The 25,209-nt window shown below is 41.7% G+C and overlaps 1 protein-coding gene across 1 annotated transcript; it reads left to right on the top strand.

The window, feature by feature from the left end:
• The first annotated feature begins 1,113 nt into the window (after nt 1-1,113).
• Nucleotides 1,114-24,960, top strand: LOC116824463 (MSL complex subunit 3-like). Its single transcript, XM_032779772.2, has 3 exons — nt 1,114-1,243; nt 1,900-1,984; nt 24,027-24,960. Exons 1-3 carry the CDS (start codon nt 1,162-1,164, stop codon nt 24,124-24,126), a joined length of 267 nt encoding a protein of 88 aa, XP_032635663.1. The 5' UTR covers nt 1,114-1,161; the 3' UTR covers nt 24,127-24,960.
• Nucleotides 24,961-25,209: the final 249 nt, after the last annotated feature.

Genomic DNA, 25,209 nt, shown 5'->3' with positions numbered 1-25,209 from the left:
TCAGAGACAGTCAACACATAGTGGCAGGAGTAAAATGCAGGCAGGAAACAGGCAATACACTGAAGGCACAGACCAAGTGCTGCATTGTGTAGCAGGAACATCTGCACAGCGTATGGGCTAGACCGCCTCCCAAGACAGATGGGATTCCGGCAGAAGGGTTGTGGGAGAAATAGCAGGGCTAAGATCTGTGGACTTCCAGATCCAGACGGACCCAGGCCAGTACTGGCCAATCAGCCAGACATCTGTAATGAACAAAGGAGGCAGAAGACAGCGTGTGGATAGATATAGCAGTGCCAAGTGACTAGCAACATCAGGAAGAAGGAGAATAGGAGAAAAAGCTGGAGAAAAGTACCAGAGGGCCTGAAAGAGGAACTAGAGAGGATTGGAAAGTGAGCCAAAAGTGGTCCCAGTGGTGGGAGGAGCCCTCGGGGCTGTTGACTCCTAAAGCTGGTGAGTTGGCTCCACGGGTGGGAGACCCCAGGAACCAACATCAAGAGTTCTCTGTCCAGAAGAGGCAGTGCTAGAACAGCTAAGATACTCGCAGAACCTCAACAATCTCAGCCTGCTGGAGACGGGGACCCGAGTTTGAGGAAGACACATACCACCCATAGGGGTGAGAGGGGAATTTTTTTTTTTTTTAATTTATTTTTTATATATATATTAAAAAACACAGTAAAACCGTTAAGCAAAGTGCTTCTTTTAAAATTACTAGTCTGAGAAATTAGTGTGACTGGGAAAAATGGAGCTACTATACTTTTTTTTTCTGCATTCTGATGAAAAAACAGCCTTCTGTGTTTCTGCTGTTAACTCTGTAGCACTAGTTACATAACAAAATGCTTATTCCTAGGACTGTGCTGGAATTGGTTGGATAGGCTAATTTACAAGACAATCGGGAGTGCATTTGTGTTTAGGAGGCATGGACTGTACAGTATTGTAGTGTGTACAGCGAAGCTTTGAACGGTGTTAAACAGCCTTTTTAACATCAAACAAGAAAGTTAAATAAAAGGAGGAATGTAAGAAAATATTTTTAAAAAATCTGATTGTCCTCTAATCCAGATTTCTGTGTGAATTAAGTCAGGCTATAGGCTATACTGTTCTTGATCACACCTTGATATATTTTTCTAACCAGAATGTTGTATTTAGGTGTTGTCTTGGAAACTGATGCCGGAGAACTATCCCCAAAGCGATCAGCCACCTCCTCCCTCTTACATCTATGGATCTCAGCATTTGCTACGGATGTTTGGTAAAACATAACTCTTGTTTTATGAAACACAGATCTGTATGCTGTACATCTAAATTGATGGTTTTACATTGCCGTTTTAATTTTTTTCCAATAGTGGCCTTAGGTAAATTTGGCTCATAATTTAAAGCAATTAGGTCCCATGTGCACTTACAGAACAGCCATTTAGAAAAACTTGGTATATCTCACACTGGTATCACAGCATTGCAAAATGGAAATTTTTATGTTTAATGCAGTTGTCTAGTTGCAGTAAAATATTTTGAAAAATGTGCATTAGATTTTAAATACATTTTTAAAAAAATGTCTTTATATGAGCATTTAAAATCTGCCTGTTGGGTACTGAAGCCACAGGCAGAGCTCTGAGCTCACTTTGCTGGCTTTGTATCAGTTACACTGCAGATATATATAAAAATATTATTATCTCCAGTGTATGTCAAGAAACAGAAGTAATAGTATTAACTTCCTCATTATGTTTATAATGTACAGTAAGTGTTTTGTGGTGGTGATTATAAATACTTTTGAAAGAGAAGAGAAGCTACTAGGAGAAAGATTTTTATATTCCTCTTCGATGAGTATTAAGTCAAATATAGAGTGAAAGCAATTAAACTGTTTAAAATGTAGACTTAAGTATTTTTGTTTATTTCTCTGTTTATTTACAGTTAAACTTCCAGAGATACTGGGGAAGATGTGCTTTCCTGACAAAAATCTAAAAGCTTTGGTAAAGCATTTTGAACTGTTCTTGAGGTAATTTGACATCCTATATTATATGCAAAAATGATGAGGTAATATTGCCCTAAGCTTTCAAGGGTAACTAGTGATTTTGGATGCCTTGATTTTTGGGTGCCTGATGCAATATCCTTAAAGGCCTGTTGTTGTTTTTTTTTTTTTTTTTTTTTTCTTTCGTTCTTTCTTCCAAGAAGCTCTGAGTGCCATTGAAAATCAGACTCCTTTAAGGCATGCGATGTGAATGCAAAAATCACTAGTTATTCTTGACAATTTAGGTCATTGACTCCATCTGGTGTAACTACCAGAGCAAATTATTGCCCTTAAACTTTGTCATAACTTTTGTTAAGATTCTTCTGTAATTGATGGACTCAGTGGGGAAGCAGAACTGTAGTCTGTGATGGGCATATAGTGGTTCAGAATTATAGCACATAAAACTTTTATTATTGACCATCAGACACACAATATCCAATCTGTCTTGGCCTGGAAATAAATTTTATAAATGAACATTAACTTACATCTGCACAGCTTGCACTGAGGTCATAACCTGAAGATAGGGAAGTAACACAGATACAACTGAGGGAAGAAATTTGGTCCCCAGAACCTTTGTTAAAGATGTTAACTTATTAATAGGAAAGAACCAACTTGTATTTTAGGTCCCAACACAAGTTTGTCAAGGTTGAAGCTATAAAAATCTTGTAAACTGAATGTACTTGGTCAGGAAGGCATTGAAAGAAAATTAATAAATCTCTTTTAATGTCACATTGTGTGTGTCTTCAAAGTAGTCACACATTGAAAAGTGGTTATATGGAACTAATGTATCAGAAGGTGTGTAAGGTTATCATGTCTGTTTAGTTTATGAACATAAGAAATGAATTTTTTTGTGTTGATTGTTTATTGAAAATAAAACCAATCCTAATTGTTACAGTTTATCACAGTATAACTTTAAAGTGTATAACTACAGTTCTGGTGAGGCAGGTTTTTGATCACTTATTTTTATTTGATAAGACCTTCCAACAGTAATCAACATTTACTTACCATAATATGCTTGTAACAGGATCACCATTATTCAGCAGCTGGATATTGTTTTTGCTTGGATTGAATATTATTTGATGCTTAACAGACTCAAGGTGTTAGTTTATCGCCTTGCTGTATCTCAGTGACCCGTGTCTGGATGACAGCTCCTCATTTCCATAATATGTACATATCTGCATTTTGTTAGATAGTAGCCTTGAAAGGATTATCACATACACTTATGAGGCAAGGCACAATATCTCTTTGCATATCCTTGCCATTGGGCAAAACATTTACAGGTATTTTACACGCAAGTTATGGAGAGGGAAAAAATTGCTTTTCACAAGCAGCTAACTAGAATTTTTGCCAGACCCTTTAGTCAATATCTGTCTTAGACTTCCATCAAGTTATCATGCTGAAATTTCTACTCTTAATCACTAACATGATACCTGATTATAGATGTTGCTGAATTATTTCAAGTTTTAAGTTGTAAAAATAAACTCTTCTTGTTGGTTCGTAGTGATGGTTGAGCAGAACTTCTTGCTTAGTGTTTCTTTCATCTCTCTCTCATATTGCATAGTTTCTGTTGCTGTCCCACTCAGTCTTCTGTATATGGGCTCAGTCATCGAAGTATCTAAGCACATCCTGACTGTTTGTAAAGATAAAAATAATATCCTTGACCCTATACCCTTATTTGAAAAGTTTTTGTGTACTGTATTGATATCAAGTGTGTATTTGTGTCTTTCTGCCATCCCTAGACTACTGGTAGTCTGAAACCTTTGCTTAACAAACATGGCATCACTGTAAAGTGCTTTCATTTTTCAAGGTTTACATACTGTCATTCTGCTTTTAAAGACACTCCCAATTTTATATTGAGAGTGCAGTAGCCTATAATTGACTAAATGCATTGCTCCTGAAAATCCTTTCATTTGGCTTTCAATCCAAGTCCATTTTAACTTGTTTTATTACATTTTAAGGCACTAGATGATAACGGCCTTCATATGTGATAGAGGTTTTATCCCAATATATCTTAGCCTATCTGTTGAGGTTAGAATCAGCAAGCTGATGGCACATTCAAATTGTAACTCAAAATCTTAGAAAAAGGCCTCCAACTATTTTTCTGGATTATGAAACTCTTATTACTATAGTCAGTACTCTGTGTTACAAGTTTTTAAAGAAAACTAATTGTTTCATGATGCTTCCTAAATAATTTTTGTGACGTGCTTTCTAAATCAAGGAGAGTGATGCTTTTTTAATTCTATCCCTCTCTTATACTGAATTACTATTTTTATAATCTGTAGACCAAAAGTGGGCAAACTACGGATCCAGCGCTTCCTTGAACAGCGCAGGGCTGGGGACAGGGCAGGCATGCAGGGAGCCTGCCCTGGCCCCGGTGCATGCCACTGTCACCCCAGAGTCTGAACCCCTCCTGCACCCCAACCCCCTGCCCTGAGCCCCCTTGTGCACCCTGCACCTCTCCTGCACCCCTCCTGCACCCCAACCCCCTTCCCTGCACCCCCTCCTGCAGTCCACACCCCTCCTCTGTGCCAATCCCTTGCCCTGAGCCCCTTCCTGCACACCGCACCCCCTCCTACACCCTGCACTCCCTCACGCACCCCAACCCCCTGCCCCGGCCCTGCATACAATTTCCCCACCCAGATGTGGCCCTCGGCCCAAAAAGTTTCCCCATCCCTGCTGTAGACTGTTGGAAGTATTGGTTTTTAATTTGTGGGCACCTCTAAAGGAAAGTTTCTTAAATGTAGCTCTTGGTATAGGAGGGTCTTACTCCTATTTTATTTGAATTTCTGACAATTTCTGTAAAATAGATTCTGAATTTGTACTCTAATTATCCCAGCAGGAAGGACCATTAGCTTTATTAGCCAGACACTAAACTGCTTTTCTTAGCAGGTATGCTAGCGTCTATTAAGCAAGGATATTTATAATCCAAAGTAGTTCAATGGAGTTTTCTCCCTAGAGCAGTGGTCACCAACCAGTCGATAGTGATCAATCAGTCAATCTTAGAGGATCTCCCAGTCGATTGCAGTCTTCGGTGGGGCTGCCGCTAAGGCAGGCTCCCTGCCTGCCCCAGCCCCACATGGCTTCCAGAAGCGGCCAGCATGCCCCCGGGGGAGGTGGGGGGAACAGGGGTCTCCCTCTGTGTGCTGCTCCTGCCTGCAAGCACCGCCCCCGCAGCTTCCACTGGCTAGGTACAGGGAGCTGTGACCAATGGGAGCTGCGGGGGCAGTGCTTGCAGAGAGGGGTAGTGTGCGGAGCCACGTGCCCCCTCCCCCAGGGGCTCCAGGGTATGTTGGCCCCTTCTCGGAGTGGCGTGGGTCCAGGGTAGGCAGGGAGCCTGCTCTAGCAGCAGCCATGCTGCGCCACCAACCAGGGGCCACCGGAGGTAAGTGCTGCCCGGTGGGAGGCTGCGCCCTGTCCGAGACCAATACAGGTTCGAGTAAGTTTTTGATTGAGTGAGGAAAATCAAAACGTGTATCGAGAATTGGAAAGTTGTCAAAGAACCGTACTGGCCGTTTATTGACTGGGCGGGATAATCATAGGTGCAAACTTTTGCGGCGTGGGAGAGCGCTTTATCAATTACACAATACATTATGAACCAGAATATACACAACTTGATATACAATCTATTTAACAAACCAACAACAGAGACAAATGGTATCTGAGATTATCTGCTCAGCCAGAAATAGAGCAGGTAAACCAAACTGAGTAAACCTACTATTGCATTACCAAAATTTGTGAAAAGTAAATAATTAACACAATACCCAATCAATACACACAATTCACTTACGATACCTAGTACTTACACTCTGCGTAAACCCGAACTAAACCCAGAGTGAAAAATTGGGATCCGACTAGGAGCAATGAAAATGCTGAGGTAAACCGTGATAAAGTTCATAAAGACAATCAAAAGTTGCTCCACTTAGGACTAGGAACAATCATTCCACACATACACGAACTTGGGAAGAGATCTCCTAGTAAGGAGTATCAGAAAGAGATCTAGACGCGGTAATGGACCACAACTAAATATGAAACAATCATGTGATAACTGTTGCAAGAAAAAGCAGACGTATTCTGGATGCATAAAGGTTGCTGTAAACAGACACAAGAAGTCATTCTTCCGCTCTACTCTGCGCTGTTAGGCCTCAACCTGGAGTAATTTCCATTTGGCACGATATTCAAGAAAGATTGTAGAATTGGAGAGGGTCCAGAGAGAGAGCAACAAGAATTGATAGGTCGAGAACGTGACTATGAAGAAGGCTGAAGAGAATTGGTTATTTATGTCTGGAAAAGAGAAGACTGAGAGGGGACATGAAGCAGTTTCAGGTATCTAAAAGGTGTCATCAGAGAGAGGAGAAAACGTTCACTTAGCCTCTGATGAAGAACAAGAAGCAATGGCTTAACTGCAGCAAGGGAGATTTAGGTTGGTACATAGGAAAATTCCTAACTGTCAGGGTAGTAAACACTGGAATAAATTGCCTAGGGAGGTTGTGGAATCTCTGTCTCTGGAGATATTTAAGAGTAGGTTAGATAAATGTCTATCAGGGATGGTCTAGACAGTATTTGGTCCTGCTATGAGGGCAGGGGACTGGACTCGATGACCTCTCGAGGTCCCTTCCAGTCCTAGAATCTATGAATCTATGAAAAAGGAAGAAGCTAAGCAGACAGAGTATTTACAGCAATTAGAGTGCATATACCACACTCCAGGCGCAGCTGACCAGCAGTACAGCCACCAAGAGCATAACGAATTGGTGGGAAATAATCCGTAAAGACACGACCCGAGCCGGCTAAATCCGCAGGAGACCCTTCTGGCTGAAAGGATGATCAGGCCTTCCAGCTAATATACGGATACTCCTGGAGATTTTGGCGCAAGACATGGTTTTATTCGAAGGCTCCTACTCGTGTCAGCATCTGATTGGTCCCTAGCTCCTTCACTTTCCAGTTTCTGAGCTGGAGCCCTCCACGTAAACAGGATCTGCACACGGCACGGTGGTATTTTTGCGCAAGGCACTAGCCTGACCCCTAGGTGACCAGGCAAAAAGAGCAGGAAAATGCACACGGCACTGTAATGTAGCACACCGCACTACGGTGTTGCACACGGTACCAGTGTGACCTTTTGACCGACAATTGGCCAAACAGACACTGTGTTTGAGCATAGGCTTTAGGGCTGCGACACACCCCAGACCTCATCTGTCTCCCAGAGCGATTACCCCATTTCCCCTCCTGCACCCTGAACCCCCTCCTCTTCCCCAAGCCTCAGTCCTGACCCCCCTTCCCAGAGCCAGCACCCTGTACCCCCTCCTGTACTCCAACACTCTGCCCCAGCCAGGAGCGCCCTTCTGCACCCAAGCTCTCTCCCAGAGCTTGCACCCTTCACTCTCTCCTGCACCCCTGCCCCAGGCTTATCCCAGAGCTCCTTCCCACACTGCGAACCCCTCAGCTCCAGCCCAGAGCCAGCACCCCCTCCCAACCCCTTACCCCAGACCAGTGAAAGTGAGTGACGGTGGGAGAGAGTGAGCAGCAGGGGGTGATGGCGTAAGTGGGGTGGGGCTTTGGGGAATGGGCAGGGGTAAGGGCATGGTGGATCCTGGATTGCTCTTAAAGTCAAAAAGTGATCTTGGGTGTAAGAAGGTTGGAGACCACTGCCCTAGAGAATATAATTTGGAAAAACTCAGAACTTCAGAACCTTAATTTTAAAGGTAAAAATAACTATTTTTAAAATTGTCAAATTAGTCCTTAACGAAGGAGAAATTGAGTGAAGAGAACTTAACTCTTTAGGGTGGCTTTCTCCTCATATTATATATGCTAGCAGTACTCTAGATGACTAATGACTATACAGTAAGGAGTCTCTTTTCCCTCTCTCCTGCACTTTGAGTGAGATTTATTTCCCCTTTAATAAATAGGAGCTGAGTTTGTTAGAGACAAGTAGCCTACTCACCTGAGGACAGTTCAGTGAACATCTTGGTGAGAAGTTGCACAGTTCAGAATGGCAGGTTGAAGTTCTCTCGTTTTTTTCTTTAAATTGTGGCTGATCGAAGGGAGGAGATCTACATTGTCCATATAGTGTAAGTGTTCCTAACCCCCTTTTTAACTAACCAGTATAGATCAGGCATAAGTAGTTTACTATTACACTGTTGGCATGAACCATGTTTAAGTTTTATTTAAGAAAAAAAGTTAAACATTTTGATCTCTAGTGTAGGCAGGGATTTAATCTCTGAATTTTAGAGAGATAAATTTAGTGTTTATGTTTGTAGTTTCACTTAAATCTCTGGGCTATTGCAGTTTGTCTTGAATTGAGAAACTTTCTTGGATATACCGCTTTTGTCTGGAAGCTTATTTTACACTACATTTACTCACAGCCTGATGGATGTTATAAATGAGATACTGCTCTGTAATATTCTCAAACGTCAGATTGCTTCTGGACATGACTGATTTTAGTTTTCAGAATAAATATACTGTTGTAAGAAATATAGAAAATATACACTGTTTTTCATTAAAAGAACAGTTACCCATTCTGCTCAGCAGAGCAGTCTTACAGACTATATTGAGCATTTCTTCATGTACCATTGAGAAATGAGTTTTAAGTACAGTACTCTTTTTGAAAATTTTCAAATTAAAACTGGCACTTGAGAAAACACTGACCCTGAATCCTAAACAGTTCAAAACACTTGCTTTAAGAAGGTAAAACTGGGTTGCAATTGAGGCTAGTGCCTAACTTGCCATTTCTTGGTTCTGATAATAGTGAGAGTAATCTATCAGTAATCCCTTCCAGTCCTATGCTTCGGTGATTCTAGGCAGCTTGGGTCAGGGGTGGCTCCAGGCGCCAGCACGCCAAGCGCATGCTTGGGGCGGCAAGCTGCGGGGGGCGCTCTACCAGTCGCCGTGAGGGCGGCAGGCAGGTTGCCTTTGGTGGCATGCCTGCGGAGGGTCTGGTGGTCCTGTGGCTTCGGCGGACCTCCTGCAGGCTGCCACCGAATTCGTGGGACCAGGGACCTCCCGGAGGCAAGCCACCAAAGGCAGCCTGCCTGCCATGCTTTGGGTAGCAAAATGCCTAGAGCCGCCCCTGGCTTGGGTTAAAGTGATCATTAAATGGCAGAGTTCATGATTCTGTGGTAGGAGGGAAAATAGCACAACAGAGATAATAGATTTCAAGAAGGCAGACTTGAGCAAACTCAGGAATTTGATAGGTCAGATCCCATGGGAAGCAAGTCTAAGGGGAAAAACAGTTTGAGAGAGTTGGCAGTTTTTCATAGAGACATTATTAATGACACATGAGCAAACTATCCCACTGCATAGGAAAGATAGGAAGTATGGTGAGAGACCCTCCTGGCTTAACAAGGAGATCTTCAATCATCTGAAACTCAAAAACGAGGATTGGAAGAGGGCAAATATAGTGCCAGTCTATAAGGGGATTACAGATCAGTCAGTTTAACTTCAGTACCTGGAAAGACAGTGGAGCAAATAATCAAGCAATCAGTTTCCAGACACCTAGAAGATAATAAGGTGATAAGTAAGTCTGGATTTGTTAAGAACACACTGTGTCAAACCAGCCTAATAGCTTTCTTTGACAGGGGTAAGAAGCCTTGTGGATGGGGGGGAGTGGTAGATGTGCTATATTTTCACTTGATATATCTGGTTTGGCTGCGGGTAACCATTCCTACTCTCTTGGCCCACTTCACTTGGTTGGCCAAGTCTTCCCCCAGTAGCATGGGGATGGGATAATTGTTATAGACTGCAAAAGTCCACATTCCTGACCAGCCTTTGTACTGGACAGGCAATTCAGCTGTAGGCAAGTCCACAGCTTGTGACATGAAGGGGTAAATGGTCACTTTGGCTCTTGGGTTGATGAGTTTGGGATCGACGAAGATTGGTTGGTTATAGCTGACATTTGTGCCCCCGTAGTCTCTCCGAGCGGTAACCTTCTTTCCGCCCACTCTCAAATTTTCCCTTCGCTCCAAGGGGTTTTGAGAGGTATCTGGGCCTGGGATCTTTGGTTTGCTGGGGTGCAATTGACTTGCCACCCGGGTGGGGTTATTCGGCAGTTGGCCTTTGGGCAGCTTGCTTGATATGTCCCGTTCATTACACTTATAGCATCTCCCAGATAACGGGTCACTGGGTTAGGTAAGTTACTGAAGACTGGTGAGGTGGAAAGGATAGGGTGTCTGTGGCTTCCCTTGGGTTGTAGGGGGGTTTGGGTTGCCCTCGGTTGTAGGTTATGTCGGTGTGGCCCCTGGGTTTCACTCCCCTTCATGAGCTTCTTGCTTTCTGCCACTTCCATCCATTGGCTCCAATCTCCCCTGCCTCGGTGAGAGTTTTGGGTTGTCCATCTAGGATGTACCGTGTTATGTCCTCAGGAACACCATCCAAGAACTGCTCCATGTATATATGAGTGGCGCAGTTGTTCAAAGGTTAAGCCTGGGCTCCTGCTATCCAGGCGTCACAATGCTTTCCAACGTAGTAGCGTGGTCGGGAAATGACCCTCTGGTTCCACTTTGTTTCTGAACCGCCGTACGGGCGTGATCTGGGGTTATCCCCATCTGTATCTGGCCTTGGTTTGAACAGTTGTATAATCGTTCTTGTTCCCTTGGCTTTTAGCCGCCACGTCTGCTAAAGGTCCACTGAGGAGTGGCCTCAGCTCTAGCATGTACTGGTTTTCGGGATGCTGTACCAATATAACCCTTTCGAATTTTCTAGAAGTTTCCCGGGTCATCACCTTGCCTTGTAGTTGGGAAATTTCCTGTGTGGTTGATCAGCAACTGGCGCCGAGGTGGTAGGATTTGCTGGGGTCGTATGCTAGCCTGTTCTACTTCCAGTTCATGCTTTCTCTGTTTTCCCTCTCTCACTTTCTTTTTTTGTTTCCTTTTCTTTGGTGGTGGTTCTTCCCTCTCCTTTGGAAGCTGCATCTTTGCTGGCTTTCTTCTTATAACCTTTCCATCTCTAGATTTTGTTTTCCATCTCTAGTTTGTGTTTTCTATCTCCCGTTGAAGGCTGCATTTGGGCTTCTGTTCTCTTTTATGGGTTGCCTCCTGGGCTTCTTGTTCAGCCTTAATTCGGTCCATCTGTCTTGATGTTCCGTTCCGTTGTGGCTATGGCTTGTTGCAAGTGCTATTACCTTTTTCAGCGCATCTTTGGCACTCATGGTTGTCTGTTTTCTTGGTTGGAGGCGCGCTCTGTTTGTTGCCTGATTGCTGGGCTTTCTGTTCGCTTTGAGATCTACAACTCATTTTCTGCTAACCTTTTTGATACGTGAAATTAACCAAAAAACCCCCACTGTATTACCTCGTGGGTGTGTAGCTGTTGGGATAGTACTCGATATTTGGAGTCCTATGTTAACAAAAGACGTAATGGTTCTCTGAATGGACTGTGTTAAAATGCAATACTGCCAAAGCAGAGCAGAAAAAAAACTTCTGTCCGGCTACTTTTAAACCAACCCGTCTACACTGCTGAATTCCCTAGCAGGGGAATAAGATAATAATATTCTACTGGCTTCTGGATCTTATCCATGACACCGCTGCCGTGCATGTTGGACAACGTCTTCGCCAACTGGACTCAGCGATCCAAAATATCTGGTGCTTACTATGATTCCCCCAAGCTTGTACCAGCTGTGGTCTTATTCTCGCTGCCACCAGATAGAATTCTGGCTCCTAATCAGCCCCTCAAGTCGCCCGCAATACTTATCTCCTGGCGCGGGAATCGCCTGTCAAGGACCCAGAGCGCCTGGGTCTTGCCGACTCAATTCATCCCAGCTTTCCCCCCTTTTCCTTGGGTTAGGCCGAAGCGATGGCCTTACGTATGCTTCCTTGAATGCAACCAGCGTAGTGATGAATCTATTTCCCGCCTTAGGTATGCATTCAACTCAGTTAAGCTCACAAAGAGATTCACCCCTCCCTTTGTCTCATAGCAGAACGTTAGAGAAACAACCTCAAACAGCAAGAGGAACAGAATTAGTTCTCACTCCTATCCCCTATGACCTTTTTCCCCGAGCTTGTTCCCGCCCTGACAATACGCGAAAGATAAACCACAGCGATGGGCTCCCCCCCCCTAGCCTCTGTCACACAGAGGTAGACAGAGCTCCGGGCACGAGAAACTTCCTCTCCCCTTGTGAGCCACCACTAGAAAAGAAACATCCCACAAAGTTTAAAAAGAGAACTTATTAAGAAAGGAAAGAACTGTACAGATAACAAAACTGCTGCATTAAAGAAACTCAATACAGGGAATGGCTTATAAGAAAATAGAATAACAGAAACATCTGAGTTTAAAGATAGCCAATTAAACCAGTCACAAAATCAACCCACACATGTAAATACAAACCCAAACACACAGGTAGCGAGCTTATTGGCTGTTGTTTCCTTTGTTATCTCACACTTGTAGTAAGAACTATTTGAAGAAGATGGAGTTAGAAGAAAAGCTTGTTTACTCACAGCCGAGGAAAACAAAAAGACCCCGAGTTTCCAGTTCCCTCCCAGACTCTTAAAAAAAATCCAGGTCTCTGATTGGTCCTCTGGTCAGGTGTTTGGTTCCTGCTTTGTTCACCCTTACAGGTAAAAGAAAATTAACCCTTACCTATCTACTTATGACACCAGCCTAATAGCTTTCTTTGACAGGGTAAGAAGCCTTGTGGATGGGGGGGAGTGGTAGATGTGCTATATTTTCACTTGATATATCTTTAGAGAGTACAGTTATAAAGACTGAGAACGATACCAAGCTGGGAGGGGTTGCAAAAGCTGTGGAGGATAGGATTGTAATTCAAAATGATCTGGACAAACTGGAGAAATGATCTGGAGTAAATAGGATGAAATCCAATAAGGACAAATGCAAAGTATTCCACTTCGGAACAGTCAGTTGTACACACACAAAATGGGAAATGACTGCCTGGGTTGGAGTGCTGCAGAAAGGTATCTGGAGGTCATAGTGGATCACAAACTAAGTATGAGTCAACATTGTAACACTGTTGTTTGTTTGTTTTTTGTTTTTGTTTGCACATCATTCTGGGATATATCTGCGGAAGTGTTGTAAGCAAGCAATAATTCTTCCACTGTACTCTGTCCTGATAAGGCCTCAGTTGGAGTATCATGTCCAGTTCTTGGTGCCACATTTCAGGAAAGATGTAGACAAATAGGCAAAAATCCAGAAAGCAACAAAAATGATTAAAGATATAGAAAACATGACCTGTGAGGGAAGACTGAAAAAGACAGGGTTGTTTAGTCTAGTCTTAAGAAGAGAAGACTGAGGGGGAGGGACAAGTTTTCAAGTACATAAAAGGTTTTTTACAAGGAGGAGGGTGAAAAATTGATCTTGTTAACCTCTGAGGATAGGACAAGAAACAATGGGCTTAAATTGCAGCCGTTGAGGCTGAGGTTGTATATTAGGAAAAACTTTGTTAGGGTAGTTAAGCATTGGAACAAATTGACTAGGGAGGCTGTGGAATTTCCATCATTGAAGGTTTTTAATAACAGGTTAGACAAACACCTGTAAGGAGTGGTCTAGTTATTACTTAGTTCTGCCTTAAGTGCAGGGGACTGGGCTAGATGACCTGTTGAGGTCCCATCAAGTCCTGTACTTGTATGATTTTATTACTGGGTTCATAGAGGTATGTGCATATTTGGTGACCCAGAAATTAGGTCTGTAAGATTGGTCATGTCCTACACAGAACCAGGAGAAGAGGGGACTTGAGAGAGATGAGATTTAGTATGAGACTTTTATTTTTCCATAACCTTCTGATGGGTAGCATAACCTATGAAAGGCAGATTTTTTTTTTTGCTTAACATTGTTCTGACATATGAAGGCTGTTGCCACATAAGCACAATTAATGAGGGGAAATTTTAATTTCTCTAGTAGATCCATGTGCCCAGGAATTCTATGGGGCTTCATAGTTCTGGAATGGCACTGGGTGTAAACCCCCCCCCCCCCCCCCGCTCAAACCTTTTCTGACCTAGTGAATTTAAGATAGTGGATGCTGGTGCAAGGACTCCTTTTACTCACAATGTACAGTAGCATGCATCACCTATGACAGCTACCTCAAATCTTCCTGCCACATACCATGGGTATACTGTAAGAATTTTTTCCCCCCAGTTATGTAATTTCAGTCTGTTTTTAGTAAAATATGCTATTGGGCTGTAAACTCTTCGGAGCAGATGTCACAGATTTGTCTGTCATGTGAGGCACCTAGCATACCTTGATATGCTGTTTAAATAATAAAAGATGGTATTAGTGTGAGCTGCCGCACCCATTTGCCATAATTCTGATCTAGAGCAGCCACCTCTCAAAGAAAAGGGTAAGTTCACGTTCTTTCCTCCTATATCCTTGGTGTCTGTCAGCAAAAGGTACCAGTTGTAATTAATCTTCTGTGTTGTGGACCTCTCTCTACTGGAAATGGTCTTTCAGTCAGATCTATTTGTTTCATGTAGGTCCTTAAACAGCTTCCAGAAGACTACAGCTATTCACTGTTTCTCTTATTCACTACTTTTCTTCTATTTATTCATTAGGATTTAGAGAAAAGTATGTTAGTTCTTAAAATGACACTTCTAAAAAGTTCCAATAAATTTATCTTTGCGAGTCCAACATGTGGCTTTTCAGATTATAGGAAAGTGCTTTCCTAGTAGTCCATAGCTTTTTCTATTAGAAGCTAATAATCTTATTAAAACTCAGTAAATCCTATAGGCGGCTATTTCATTGCATCCCTTAAAGCTTTCTTTTAAGAATATTTTAAAGCAGCTTACCTCTTGTACTGCCAGTCTGAAACCTTTTGCGTTATGGCAGTAAAGAATTTTATTTCTTTTCATACTTTCAATATTTTCCAAGTAGGGAGTAACATCAATATTTGACAAAAGTATACAGGAGTTTAATCTTATGAGACCAGTGAGCAAAATCTTGTGTGTGATTATTTTCTGTTGAAAATCAAAGTTGTTGCAGAAGATGTGACTTTATGAAAAATGTCCACTGGATTGTGCAGCCATCCTATTTCTGGAAGTAATAAGTAATTTTGTTACTCATTGTAGTAGTCGATTGTGTCCACTAGTCTGTGCTAATGTGCAATTAATGTTAAGCAGTTATGATTCTAGAAGCTTCATACCAGTGTGATAAGGTTACAGATTTCAGATATTCAGTTGATAAATGTTTAATGGAATATTTTATATATTTTAAGAAAAAATGTTTGCTACTGAGCTGGGAAGATGAGGTGAGCTGAAATATTCTGAGATAAGAGCTGGTTAAAAGTGGTTATATAACAAATGTGAACTCTGTCAGGAGCCTGGTTCTGTTGCTGTTTCTCATGTTGAGTAGTGCTTTATTCTCATGAATAATGTCTCTAATTTCAGTGTAAAAACTCTGATTCAGGAAAATATACCTATTTAGGACAGTAATTAATCACCACCTGCTTAAGAGCTTTCCTGAATCAGGGTCTAAATGTGGCAGAATCAGAATTCAAATGAAGATTAGAATTCTAATGAAGCAGAAGTCAGGGTATTGGTAGGAGGGGATAGACCACGTAGTAAAATCTCTTAAGGGCAGGTCTACGCTACAGCCAGGATGGACACTCTCTGAGATCGATCCCTCAGAGGTCCATTTAGCGGGTCTAGTGAAGACCTGCCAGAGTGACAGCTGATCGCTCTGCAATCGACCCCTGTACTCTACCCCGACAAGAAGAGTAAGGTAAGTCTCAAACTTCCAACGGGAAGGACCCCCCCGCCCCCATGGTAACTCAACCTAAGGTACATTGATTCCGACTTCAACACGTATCTGGAGTTGCGTAGCATAGGTCAGCTTACCACGGTAGTGTAGACATAGCCTAAGTTTACCCACTGGAATATTTCAACCAAGCTGATACCCCTCAGAGATGCTCCCATTTTGTTAATGTAATTTAAAATTACTTCATCCTAGGGTCCACCTGTTGTGCTGGGATCAAAGAGAATGTCATTTACATTAGAAATTTTTTCACCTGTTTTGTTTGTGGACTGCACACTTAATTGCTCTTTAAATCTAATTCTAAATTTATTAATGAGGGACTCTTATTAGCTCAATTCTGCTTAAGTGCTTCATCCAACGCTATTCAACCCACCTATCCCAGGGACAGAGACAGAGCTTAGTCAAGTCCAGTAGTATTTTATCATTCAGCATTCCTTGTTTTAAAAAAAACTACTATATTTCTGGTAGGCTTTTTGTAGTGTTTTCCTACAGTAAAACAGGTGCATAGTACCTATGACAAACTGTTTCTGTGGGAGCAGAGAGAGTTTTTTGTTGACTCTTCAAATAGAGATTTTTTGTTTTTAAGGAGTGCCATCATATGTTCTGTGTTAAGTGTTGCATAAAGTCTTTGACTAGTTGTGCAGCCTGGTAAACTTAGCAGAGTGGCTCCTAATTGTCTAGTGATCAACTAAGGTGATGTGGTGGAGACACAGATTACTCAAATCTTGATTACTGCATTGAGTTCTGGTTCTATATTAGTTTTTATTCATCAATAAAAGTGTTCCTACTCTTTTTATTCATTTTGGCAACTGCCAAAATACTCTCCTATAAAACCCATTTATATTCACTATAAAGTATCTTCAGTTTCTTTGATTGTGAAGAGCAGCTTATTATTCTTTAAGGACCAGATACATTAGGAACCGTCGTCATTTCTGTGAACAGAAAGCTGTAATAATACATCTGTAACTCTGCTGAACCATTTAATATCATTTCTTAACCTCAGTTGAGGGTAATTTTCATAGAAGTCTTCAATTCTGTCTATCTGCCCCCTAATCAGATGTGCCTTTCTGCTTTGTGCTACTCCAGTGGTTCTCAAACTTTTGTACTGGTGACTCCTTTCACATAGCAATCCTCTGAGTGAACTCCCCCCCCCCCCCAATAAACTATAAATACTTTTAAAATATATTTAACGCCATTATAAATGCTGGCAGCAAAGCGAGGTTTGGGGTAGAGGCAGACAGCTCATGTCCCAACCTCCAGTTTCAAAATCCTATGCTAACTTGTTAAGTACTGAGCAAAATCTCCTGATAGCTTTTGCAGGAACTAGTGTGAAGCCAATAGAATGTGCATATTATATTGCATATAGAAAACTAACTTAAAAACATAAAGTGCACAATAAAGTATTCATAAGTTAGGAAATGCCAAAATGAAGATTACCCTTCAGTTTGGCCCTTATACACATACATTATGATAGTTTTGCCCAGCATCAGTCTGTGACAGAGCCTCTGGAATCCTTGCTTTAAACACACAGGAACATCCTTCCCCCTCCACCCCCTTGCAACCCTCTTGCTCAAATACATAATGCCAGAATTAAGATAACTTGGCAGTTTTAGATTTCTTCTAATGTAGTTTTCTGTATGTAAATTTCTAAGCAATTCCATTCCCCCCTCTGCCTGCCCAAAAGGCACAGTTCTATCACATGGAAACATATTGTTTCCCCCTGCTGCCCCCCCCCCCCCCCCATCTTGGCCCTTCAACACGATTTAAAACTGGGACCTCTTATGCCCAATATAGAGCTCTGTCAGCCTACACTGTTGACTTTCTGTAGTTAACACCCATGAGAATGAATGAAATTTCATAGGATGGCAGAGGCCACTCTGAGCAAATCATGATGAATCAAAGAGATTTTCCCTAGATAAAATGTCTGTCTTTTATTGCTTACATTATTTTATTTATTTTTTTATAAATATTGAAGTAGTGGTCTTGCTTAAGCAAAACCAGATAAATAACATGTTTGATACCCTGTTCTGAATAAAGTTTTAAGTAAAGGCAAGTGTTGTAGAGAACACCTTTCCATGGTTGCTGTAGTCTGTTTCTATTTAAAATGAAAGATAAACTTCTGAGCTTTTAGTAATTAATGTATTTCTGTTTAAATTTTGATTGCCTTATGTGTAGAATCTTCTTTTTCGGTATTCTGTGCTGCTTCAGATTTCTTAATATAGAAGATCAAAAGAAATTACTTATTTAAAGGAACTTAGTGAGGAATAAGGTTGGAGAAATGTACAGTTTTTTTAAATACATTATATGCTGAACATCACTGGTACCACTTTCATCTAGACCGTATATACTGAAGTATTCATTATACTAAATTTACTGACTTCAGTTCTGGTTTCTAACAGATCACTCCTGTCCAAGAGCCAAGCACAATGGGGCCAGATTTCTCTTGCTTCCCTACCCATGTACAAATGTGCAAAGTATGGCTAATAGTTGGAAATGCTAAGTGATATAAAACTTATTTATTTTCTACAGTGATTATTTTTGAGGAGGAGGGTTTTTGTTTTGTTTTTTACTAAACTTGTCCATTCCCAAACCCTCGTTTCATGTACATGTGTCCCAGAGAAGGGAGAGCTTGTCAGTTTTAGTAGCTCTGTCCTCAAGCATTGGTGGCTGCACCATTGTTTCCTGGGCTCAGCTCTCCAGGCTACACTGCTTGGGTCTCCTTCATGTTTCTGTATCAAAGCTGGGTTCCAGGTGAGGCTTCCAACCCCCTTTTTTTGCATGGCTTCATGGAAGAGTGAAGGGGATGTTCACTGTAAGCCAGGTAACTTCCCCTTATAGGGAGAGCTGGAGAACAAGAGGCAGGTCACAGCAGAACAAGGAGACAACAAAATGTCACCCTGCTGCAACAAAATGATGCATTTTGTGGCATCTTGGAAAAATGCCAAATTAAGTGGCCGTGGAACTGCAGTGTCTACAAAGGAACAAGTGTGTGTGGAATCAGGGCCTACCCTAGACCAAATGGTACCCCAGGCAAGGAATGTCTTCGGTGCCCTCCTGTTAAACTTTTGAGTACCTTATTTGTTATTGCAGTTTTAGTCCATTTCATGACTTTGATGCACTATTTGCATGCATTATTTATCCCTATCATATAAGATGATAAATTTGCACACTAGGATCTGTAAATTTATCATGCAATGCATAAGCAAATAAAATTTAGTTTCCTCTAAGTTTATAGAAACTTTTTAATTTTAAGAATAACTGAAATGTACTAACATCAAAAATTGAACAGTGCACCAACTTTGGGTGGACCCCAGTATTAAATAATATTACAGTGGACCTTAGAATGTTAACCCTAGTCCTTTAGTTCAGAAGGTCGTTTTCTCGCCTTTGCCCTCATAAACTGAATCACAGCATCAGAGAGATCCAAAGATTGGCCAGTGGCATTTTCAAGCGGTAAAATAGCAAGCGATGTCAGTCTTGTTGGCAATCGTTGATCAAAGATATGTTTTAATGAGCATGAGTTTTGAAAAGCTGTGCTCATCACTTGCGACTCTGACTGGCAGCATGAGCAGAATCCTCAAAGCTATCCACACATTAGTGTCCTTCAGCTCTGCATCTTGAATGAATTGGAGACCTTGGAGTGGTGAGTGCCACTCTGTGTCAAAATGTGACAGATGTTGTCTAGTTTGACATAGAGGTCTTTATCATTGACCTCTGAATATTCCCCATGTGTCAGCATCTAGTGAAGGACCATACAATTGTTCAAGAGTGTTTTACAGTATACTGAAGCTTATTAAGGTCATAGAAAACTCCCCAGGTCTTTTTGTGGTGCTTCATTTATCTGTACCTTTTTTCGGTGGACACTTGAGCAGTGTCAGTGAGCAAGCAGAAAAACTCTCGAATTTTTCTTTTGAGTTTCCCATTACCTCATCTCTTCCCTCATAACCAAACTTTCTCTTCTTCCGATGAATACGAGTTTTCTTGAAGACTGGCTGAACTCCTAAGTTTTCCACCATTTCTTTGCCAACAGTGATGGCATCTTCAAATCCATTGTCTCTGTAGGCCACAACAAAATCAAGGCAACTTCTCATCAAAATAGTAGCGGTTGTCATGTCCATTGACTGAGTTTTTGTAATGCCTTGCTTAGAATGTTTACTTGGAACAGGATATCATCCAAACCACACTTGAGACCAGAAATTTGAAGTTAGTGATCTGGTTTGGCTAGCTTTGTGTCTTGTTGAATTCTGGCCTCAGCTTTACTCGACTGCACCAGTTCCATCCAGGCATTGTAAACCTCAGTCACTTGGTAGCTCACTGGTCTTACGCTGTCATGTGGCTTTCCCAGCAAGAGCCACTTACCAACTTCATGGTCAGATTTGTAACATTGTCCGTGAGGATCTTCCATCTGATAGCTGATGCTGAAAACAGGATATTTATCCTTTGCAGTACTCTGAAGAGAGATACTGAATCTAAAGATAACAACACTGCATCTGACGCAACTAGGCTGAGAGAATGGCAGCTACAAGGCACGAAAGAAAGCTCTTGGATTCAGCACAAGGATCTTTGTCTGGATGCCACTGTTTCTTCCTTTATGTTCATGCCATTGTTGTAGCCTTGACCACAGCAGTCCTGAAGCTTTATTTTATTCTCATTCAAAACATTGATAAACAGTTCTGCTAGGTCTTTTCCAGTAGTCATCCACAGACCGGAAACAGATAAAGCATTCGTTTACTTGGCTACAGCCTTCCTCCTCAACAACAAATCTTACTGTAAACATCTTTTCACAGTGTCTAATATCAGGAATGCAGTCCATTATTTTGGTGTAGTACTTCATTTTGCTGAGCTGCATCAAACACCTTCCTTGCCATAAGGTCAATCAATTTGTTTTGAATAATTTTGCTGCAGTAATGGTCCATAGCTTCTTTACAAACTACTGTACATAGGTGCTCACGCATGACATCATCATATTTCCCCAGGAACTCTACCAGACTGAGGAAATTACCATTATACTCAGTGAACAACTTATCTGGCGAGCCCTGGAAAGCCAAATTATTCTTTGCCAGGAAGAGGATAAATGAGATCAGACACTTGAGCACATCCCTCCAGTGCTGGGTTTCTGTATTAATGTGGTGTTGGTTTTCTGCATCTGTGCATTTATTCAGCTTGAGTTTAGAGTTGACCGACATCCATTTGGCGTAAGCTGTAAAATTGTTGGGTGACTTTTCATGTTGCTTCAGAGAATCAGCTAAATTATGCCAGCGATTGTAATTGGAAAGTGCAAGCAGTGACTTGGCATTCTTGTCAATTATTTTGTAACAAAACCAGAATGTTTTGTCCATTGATATTGAGTAGCTAACACCAATTCAGTTTCTCACCATTCTCAAGCACTGTCTTTCAGTGCGACTTAGAGGAGTGTTGCTTCTACTCATTTGCTGGAAATGTTATATTCTCGATTTTTTTTCTTGGCCTGTTCAAAATTGTATTATCATTACCAGCAGAGTTTGGATCACTGACCATAAAGCAGAATCTAATGTATTGATTGTGGTGTGCAGGTTTTTCTTACTACTGTTTGTCATCATGCGAGGCTAATTCTTTGTTTCTCTCCTTTTCATGTAAACTAGATTCTTCTTTGTCATCACTCTCCTTTACAATGCCAGGAAAACTGGATGATTCTCCATCACTTTCCTCACATTTCATTCCTTATCTTCAGGTAAAGCTGTTAATTACTTAGTAATAGGACTTCCATTATTTACACTTTGCTCCTCAATTTCTTCTGCACTGGGACAATCGGTATTGCCTAAAGCCTGGTCTATGTTCTGCTTCAGATGTTCTCCCATCAAATTTGCCTGTTTCTGCAAACTGGATTACAGTTGAGCTTTTCACTTCCTATACTGAACTCCTCAAGGCTTCTTTGGGGGCATCTATTATTTCTTACAGAGGAAAACAGACAGTGTTAGGAAGAGCAAAAGTCTATGTTCCGCAGCCTTAGAAAGTCATCAAACGTGTTAAGCATGGCAAAAGAAGTAACAGTATTTCTGTTATATTATTGCGTAGATAGGTGTTTTGACAGATATCTCTGGCATTTCGCTCTTTGTGTCTTAAAACACAAGTATACTTTCACAATTAGACAATGAAACAAGGATCACAATATTGCAGGTGGGCTCTCATTTTCCTTCAGTTCGCTGACTTTTATATCTCGCTGACTGACTGGTGAATCCCCACTCCTTATATACTCACAGAGGCACGGCTGACGACATTGTAGGAGGTTTGAGGAAAATGTAGTTCTCAAAGTCTGGAAGGTTCCATGAGATTTTTACAAAGGTCCAGAACATTGTAGAAGATTAGTGAAAAATGAATCCACATATGGAATACCTGAAACGTTTTACTTCAAACATTCTATTTTCCCTTTTGTCACTAACAACAAAAAGAGCACCCGAGCCCAGCACCCCAGGTGATTGCCTGGCTCGCCTGGCCCTAAATCCATTCCTGTGTGGGAGTGACGGGTCGGTGTGTGTGTGTGTGTGTGTGTGTGTGTGTGAATTAAAAATCCATGAAAGAAGGACTAATTCTGAAGCACTTAGAGGAGAGGAAGGTGATCAGGAACAGTCAGCATGGATTCACCAAGGGCAAGTCATGCCTGAATAACCTGATTGCCTCTATGAGGAGGATAACTGGGTCTGGTGGATGAGGGGAAAGCAGTGGAGTGTTATTCCTTGACTTTAACAAAGCTTTTGATACAGTCTCCCACAGTATTCTGCCAGCAAGTTAAAGTAGTATGGGCTGGATGAATGGACTAGAAGGTGGATAGAAAGCTGGCTAGATCGTCGGCTCAATGGGTAGTCATCAATGGCTCCATGTCTAGTTGGCAGCCGTTTCAAGTGGAGTGCCCAAGGGTCGGTCCTGGGGCTAGTTTGTTCAATATCTTCTTTAATGATCTGGAGGATGGCGTGGATTGCACCTCCAGCAAGTTGCAGATGAACTAAACTGGCAGGAGTGGTAGCTGGGGTAGGGATAGGATACAGAGGGACCTAGACAAATTAGAGGACTGGACCAAAAGAACTGATGAGGTTCAACAAGACAAGTGCAGAGTCCTGCACTTAGAACGGAAGAATCCCATTCACTCTTACAGACTAGGAGACCGAATAGGTAGGAAGCAGTTCTGCAGAAAGGACCTACGGGTTACAGTGGAACGAGAAGCTGGATATGAGTCAACCAGTGTGCCTTTGTTGCCAAGAAGGCTAACGCATTTTGGGCTGTATAAGTAGGACATTGTCAGGCAAATCGAGGGATGTGATCATTCCCTCTATTCGACATTGATGAGGCCTCATCTGGAGTACTGTGTCCAATTTTGGCCCCACACTCCAAGAAGAATGTGGAAAAATTGGAAAAAGTCCAGTGAGGGCAACAAAAATGATTAGGTGTCTGGAGCATGGCTTATGAGGAGAGCTGAGGACTGGATTGGTTAGCTGGCAGAAGATGAAGAATGAGGGGATTGATAGCTCTTTCAACTACCTAAGGGGGTTCAAAGAGATGGATCAGACTGGTCTTTCGCAGCGGGGTACCAGATGACAGAAACAAGGAGTAATGGTCTCAAGTTGCAGGGGGGGAGGTTTAGGTTGGATATTAGGAAAAACTTTTTCACTAGGAGGGTGGTGAAGCACTGGAATGAGTTACCTAGGGAGGTGGTGGAATCTCCTTCCTTAGAGGTTTTTAAGGTCAAGCTTGACGAAGCCCTGGCTGGGATGATTTAGTTGGGAATTGGTCCTGCTTTGACCAATGACTAGATGACTTCCTGAGGTCTCTTCCAACCCTGATATTCTATGAATGCTTGCAGGAGGACAGAAAATGGGATTATACTTACTTTCAAGGGTGTAAGCTGACAGCTTTTATTGGATATCCAATAAAACCATCTGTGTAGAGCTACAGATTCCATTTAAAATAAATATGGGTGAAAGTACATAGTAGGCACAGGTGGTGTCTGCTACAGTTACAGTTGCGAAAACATTTCTACAATATCCCCTTGTTTTCATATACTTATTTCCTGAAACTTTTGTTTTGCACTGAAATTTTCCATACATAGCCTCTATCCCAGCTGTTTCTTTTGGTGATGCTTGAGCAAACTCTTTCAATATCCTTTAGATTTGAAAGTATGAGGGGAAAGGCTGTGCTCTTCGCTGTGTGTGTAAGACTTTAGCACCTTTTAAGCTTTGAAACTTGTGCATGAAGGACTATGTACATCAGCACGTGCTTTACTAAGCTTAAAAAACGCTTTGAGAATTGCACAGCCTATTTTACTGCATCTTTAAACCTAAGTGTTTGTCTGATTTTAATCTGTGTGCTTTCTTCTCAGGTTTCTAGCCGAATACCATGATGACTTCTTCCCAGAGTCTGCTTATGTAGCTGCGTGTGAGGCTTACTATAGCACCAAGAATCCTCGGGCAATCTACTGAAGCTTTTACTGAACAATAAATCCTGCCGTACATAGCCCATGGTTGTTGCTGCTTTGCCACATAGCTACGAGATGAAGATGAAATGGAATTTTGAATGGCCTTTTTCAGATAGGAAAAAAGGAGTCGCTTCTATGACTACTGGATTTGTTAGCAGAGATGGACCACTTCTTGTTTCAGAGCCATGCAAACATTGCATTCTGAGTTGCTCCAAGTGTTGCATGTAAGCTGCACTTCTAGAAGAAGCCCTGCACTGATTTCTAATGCATAAGACTGCATAAAATTCTTACTAAGAAGTGGGGGAGGGGGGGAAAGCAGGTGCATTAGCAATGGGACGCTTTCCTGAAAACAATTACCTCATGCTGTCTTTCATTTTAACATGAACTGTTTTCAGCATGAAAAGTAAAACTGGCTTCACTCTCGTGTAAGGAGAATGCATAACTGGCATCCTGTGGATTTCGTTTCACACACACAGAACCCACACTTCATTTTGTGAAACAGTCATGGCACGAAAGAGTGCTGCATATAGAGGAAGAATTGCATAGCGATTTTATTGTCATGATCTGTGACTCAAGAAAGTAGTTTTCTGTGGCTTAAAGCAAGCAACATTTTTTCATTTTTCTTTTTAAAAAGCATCTGTCTTTCCCATAGTAGGTTGCCACAGTTACGAGTGCAGACCTCACCCAGTGATTCATCTTATCCATGTCTGTGAATGATTCCTAAAGGCATTAAAAAACAGAATCTTCTAACAGGTTCTCACAGAGTAAGCATAGAGTGAATAAAGTGACAGCAGTTACTTTGGCAAACTTTTTTCTTAATAAAGAAACTGATTGATAATTGAAGGTGTGATATTTTGGGTGGATGATCTCAACAATAGGGTTTTGTTTGGGCTTTCATTGTATATTTTCACTAAATATTGTTATGTAGAGAATGGGAGGTGGGAGTTGTGACTGTAAAAATGGTACCTTTTGTACAATTTCTGTCCGTAAAGCAGAGGCACATCTTAGATTTACACTGACAAATTTTACTCTCTTTAGCAGTGCAAAACTCATGCAGCTGTGTGAGAATGAGCTGGATTCTGTTGTC

This window comes from Chelonoidis abingdonii, chromosome 1, assembly GCF_003597395.2.
Source record: "Chelonoidis abingdonii isolate Lonesome George chromosome 1, CheloAbing_2.0, whole genome shotgun sequence".
Taxonomy (NCBI): Eukaryota; Metazoa; Chordata; order Testudines; family Testudinidae; genus Chelonoidis; species Chelonoidis abingdonii.
Note: the sequence above shows the minus strand (reverse complement) of the source record. Positions and strands in the feature narration are given on the sequence as shown.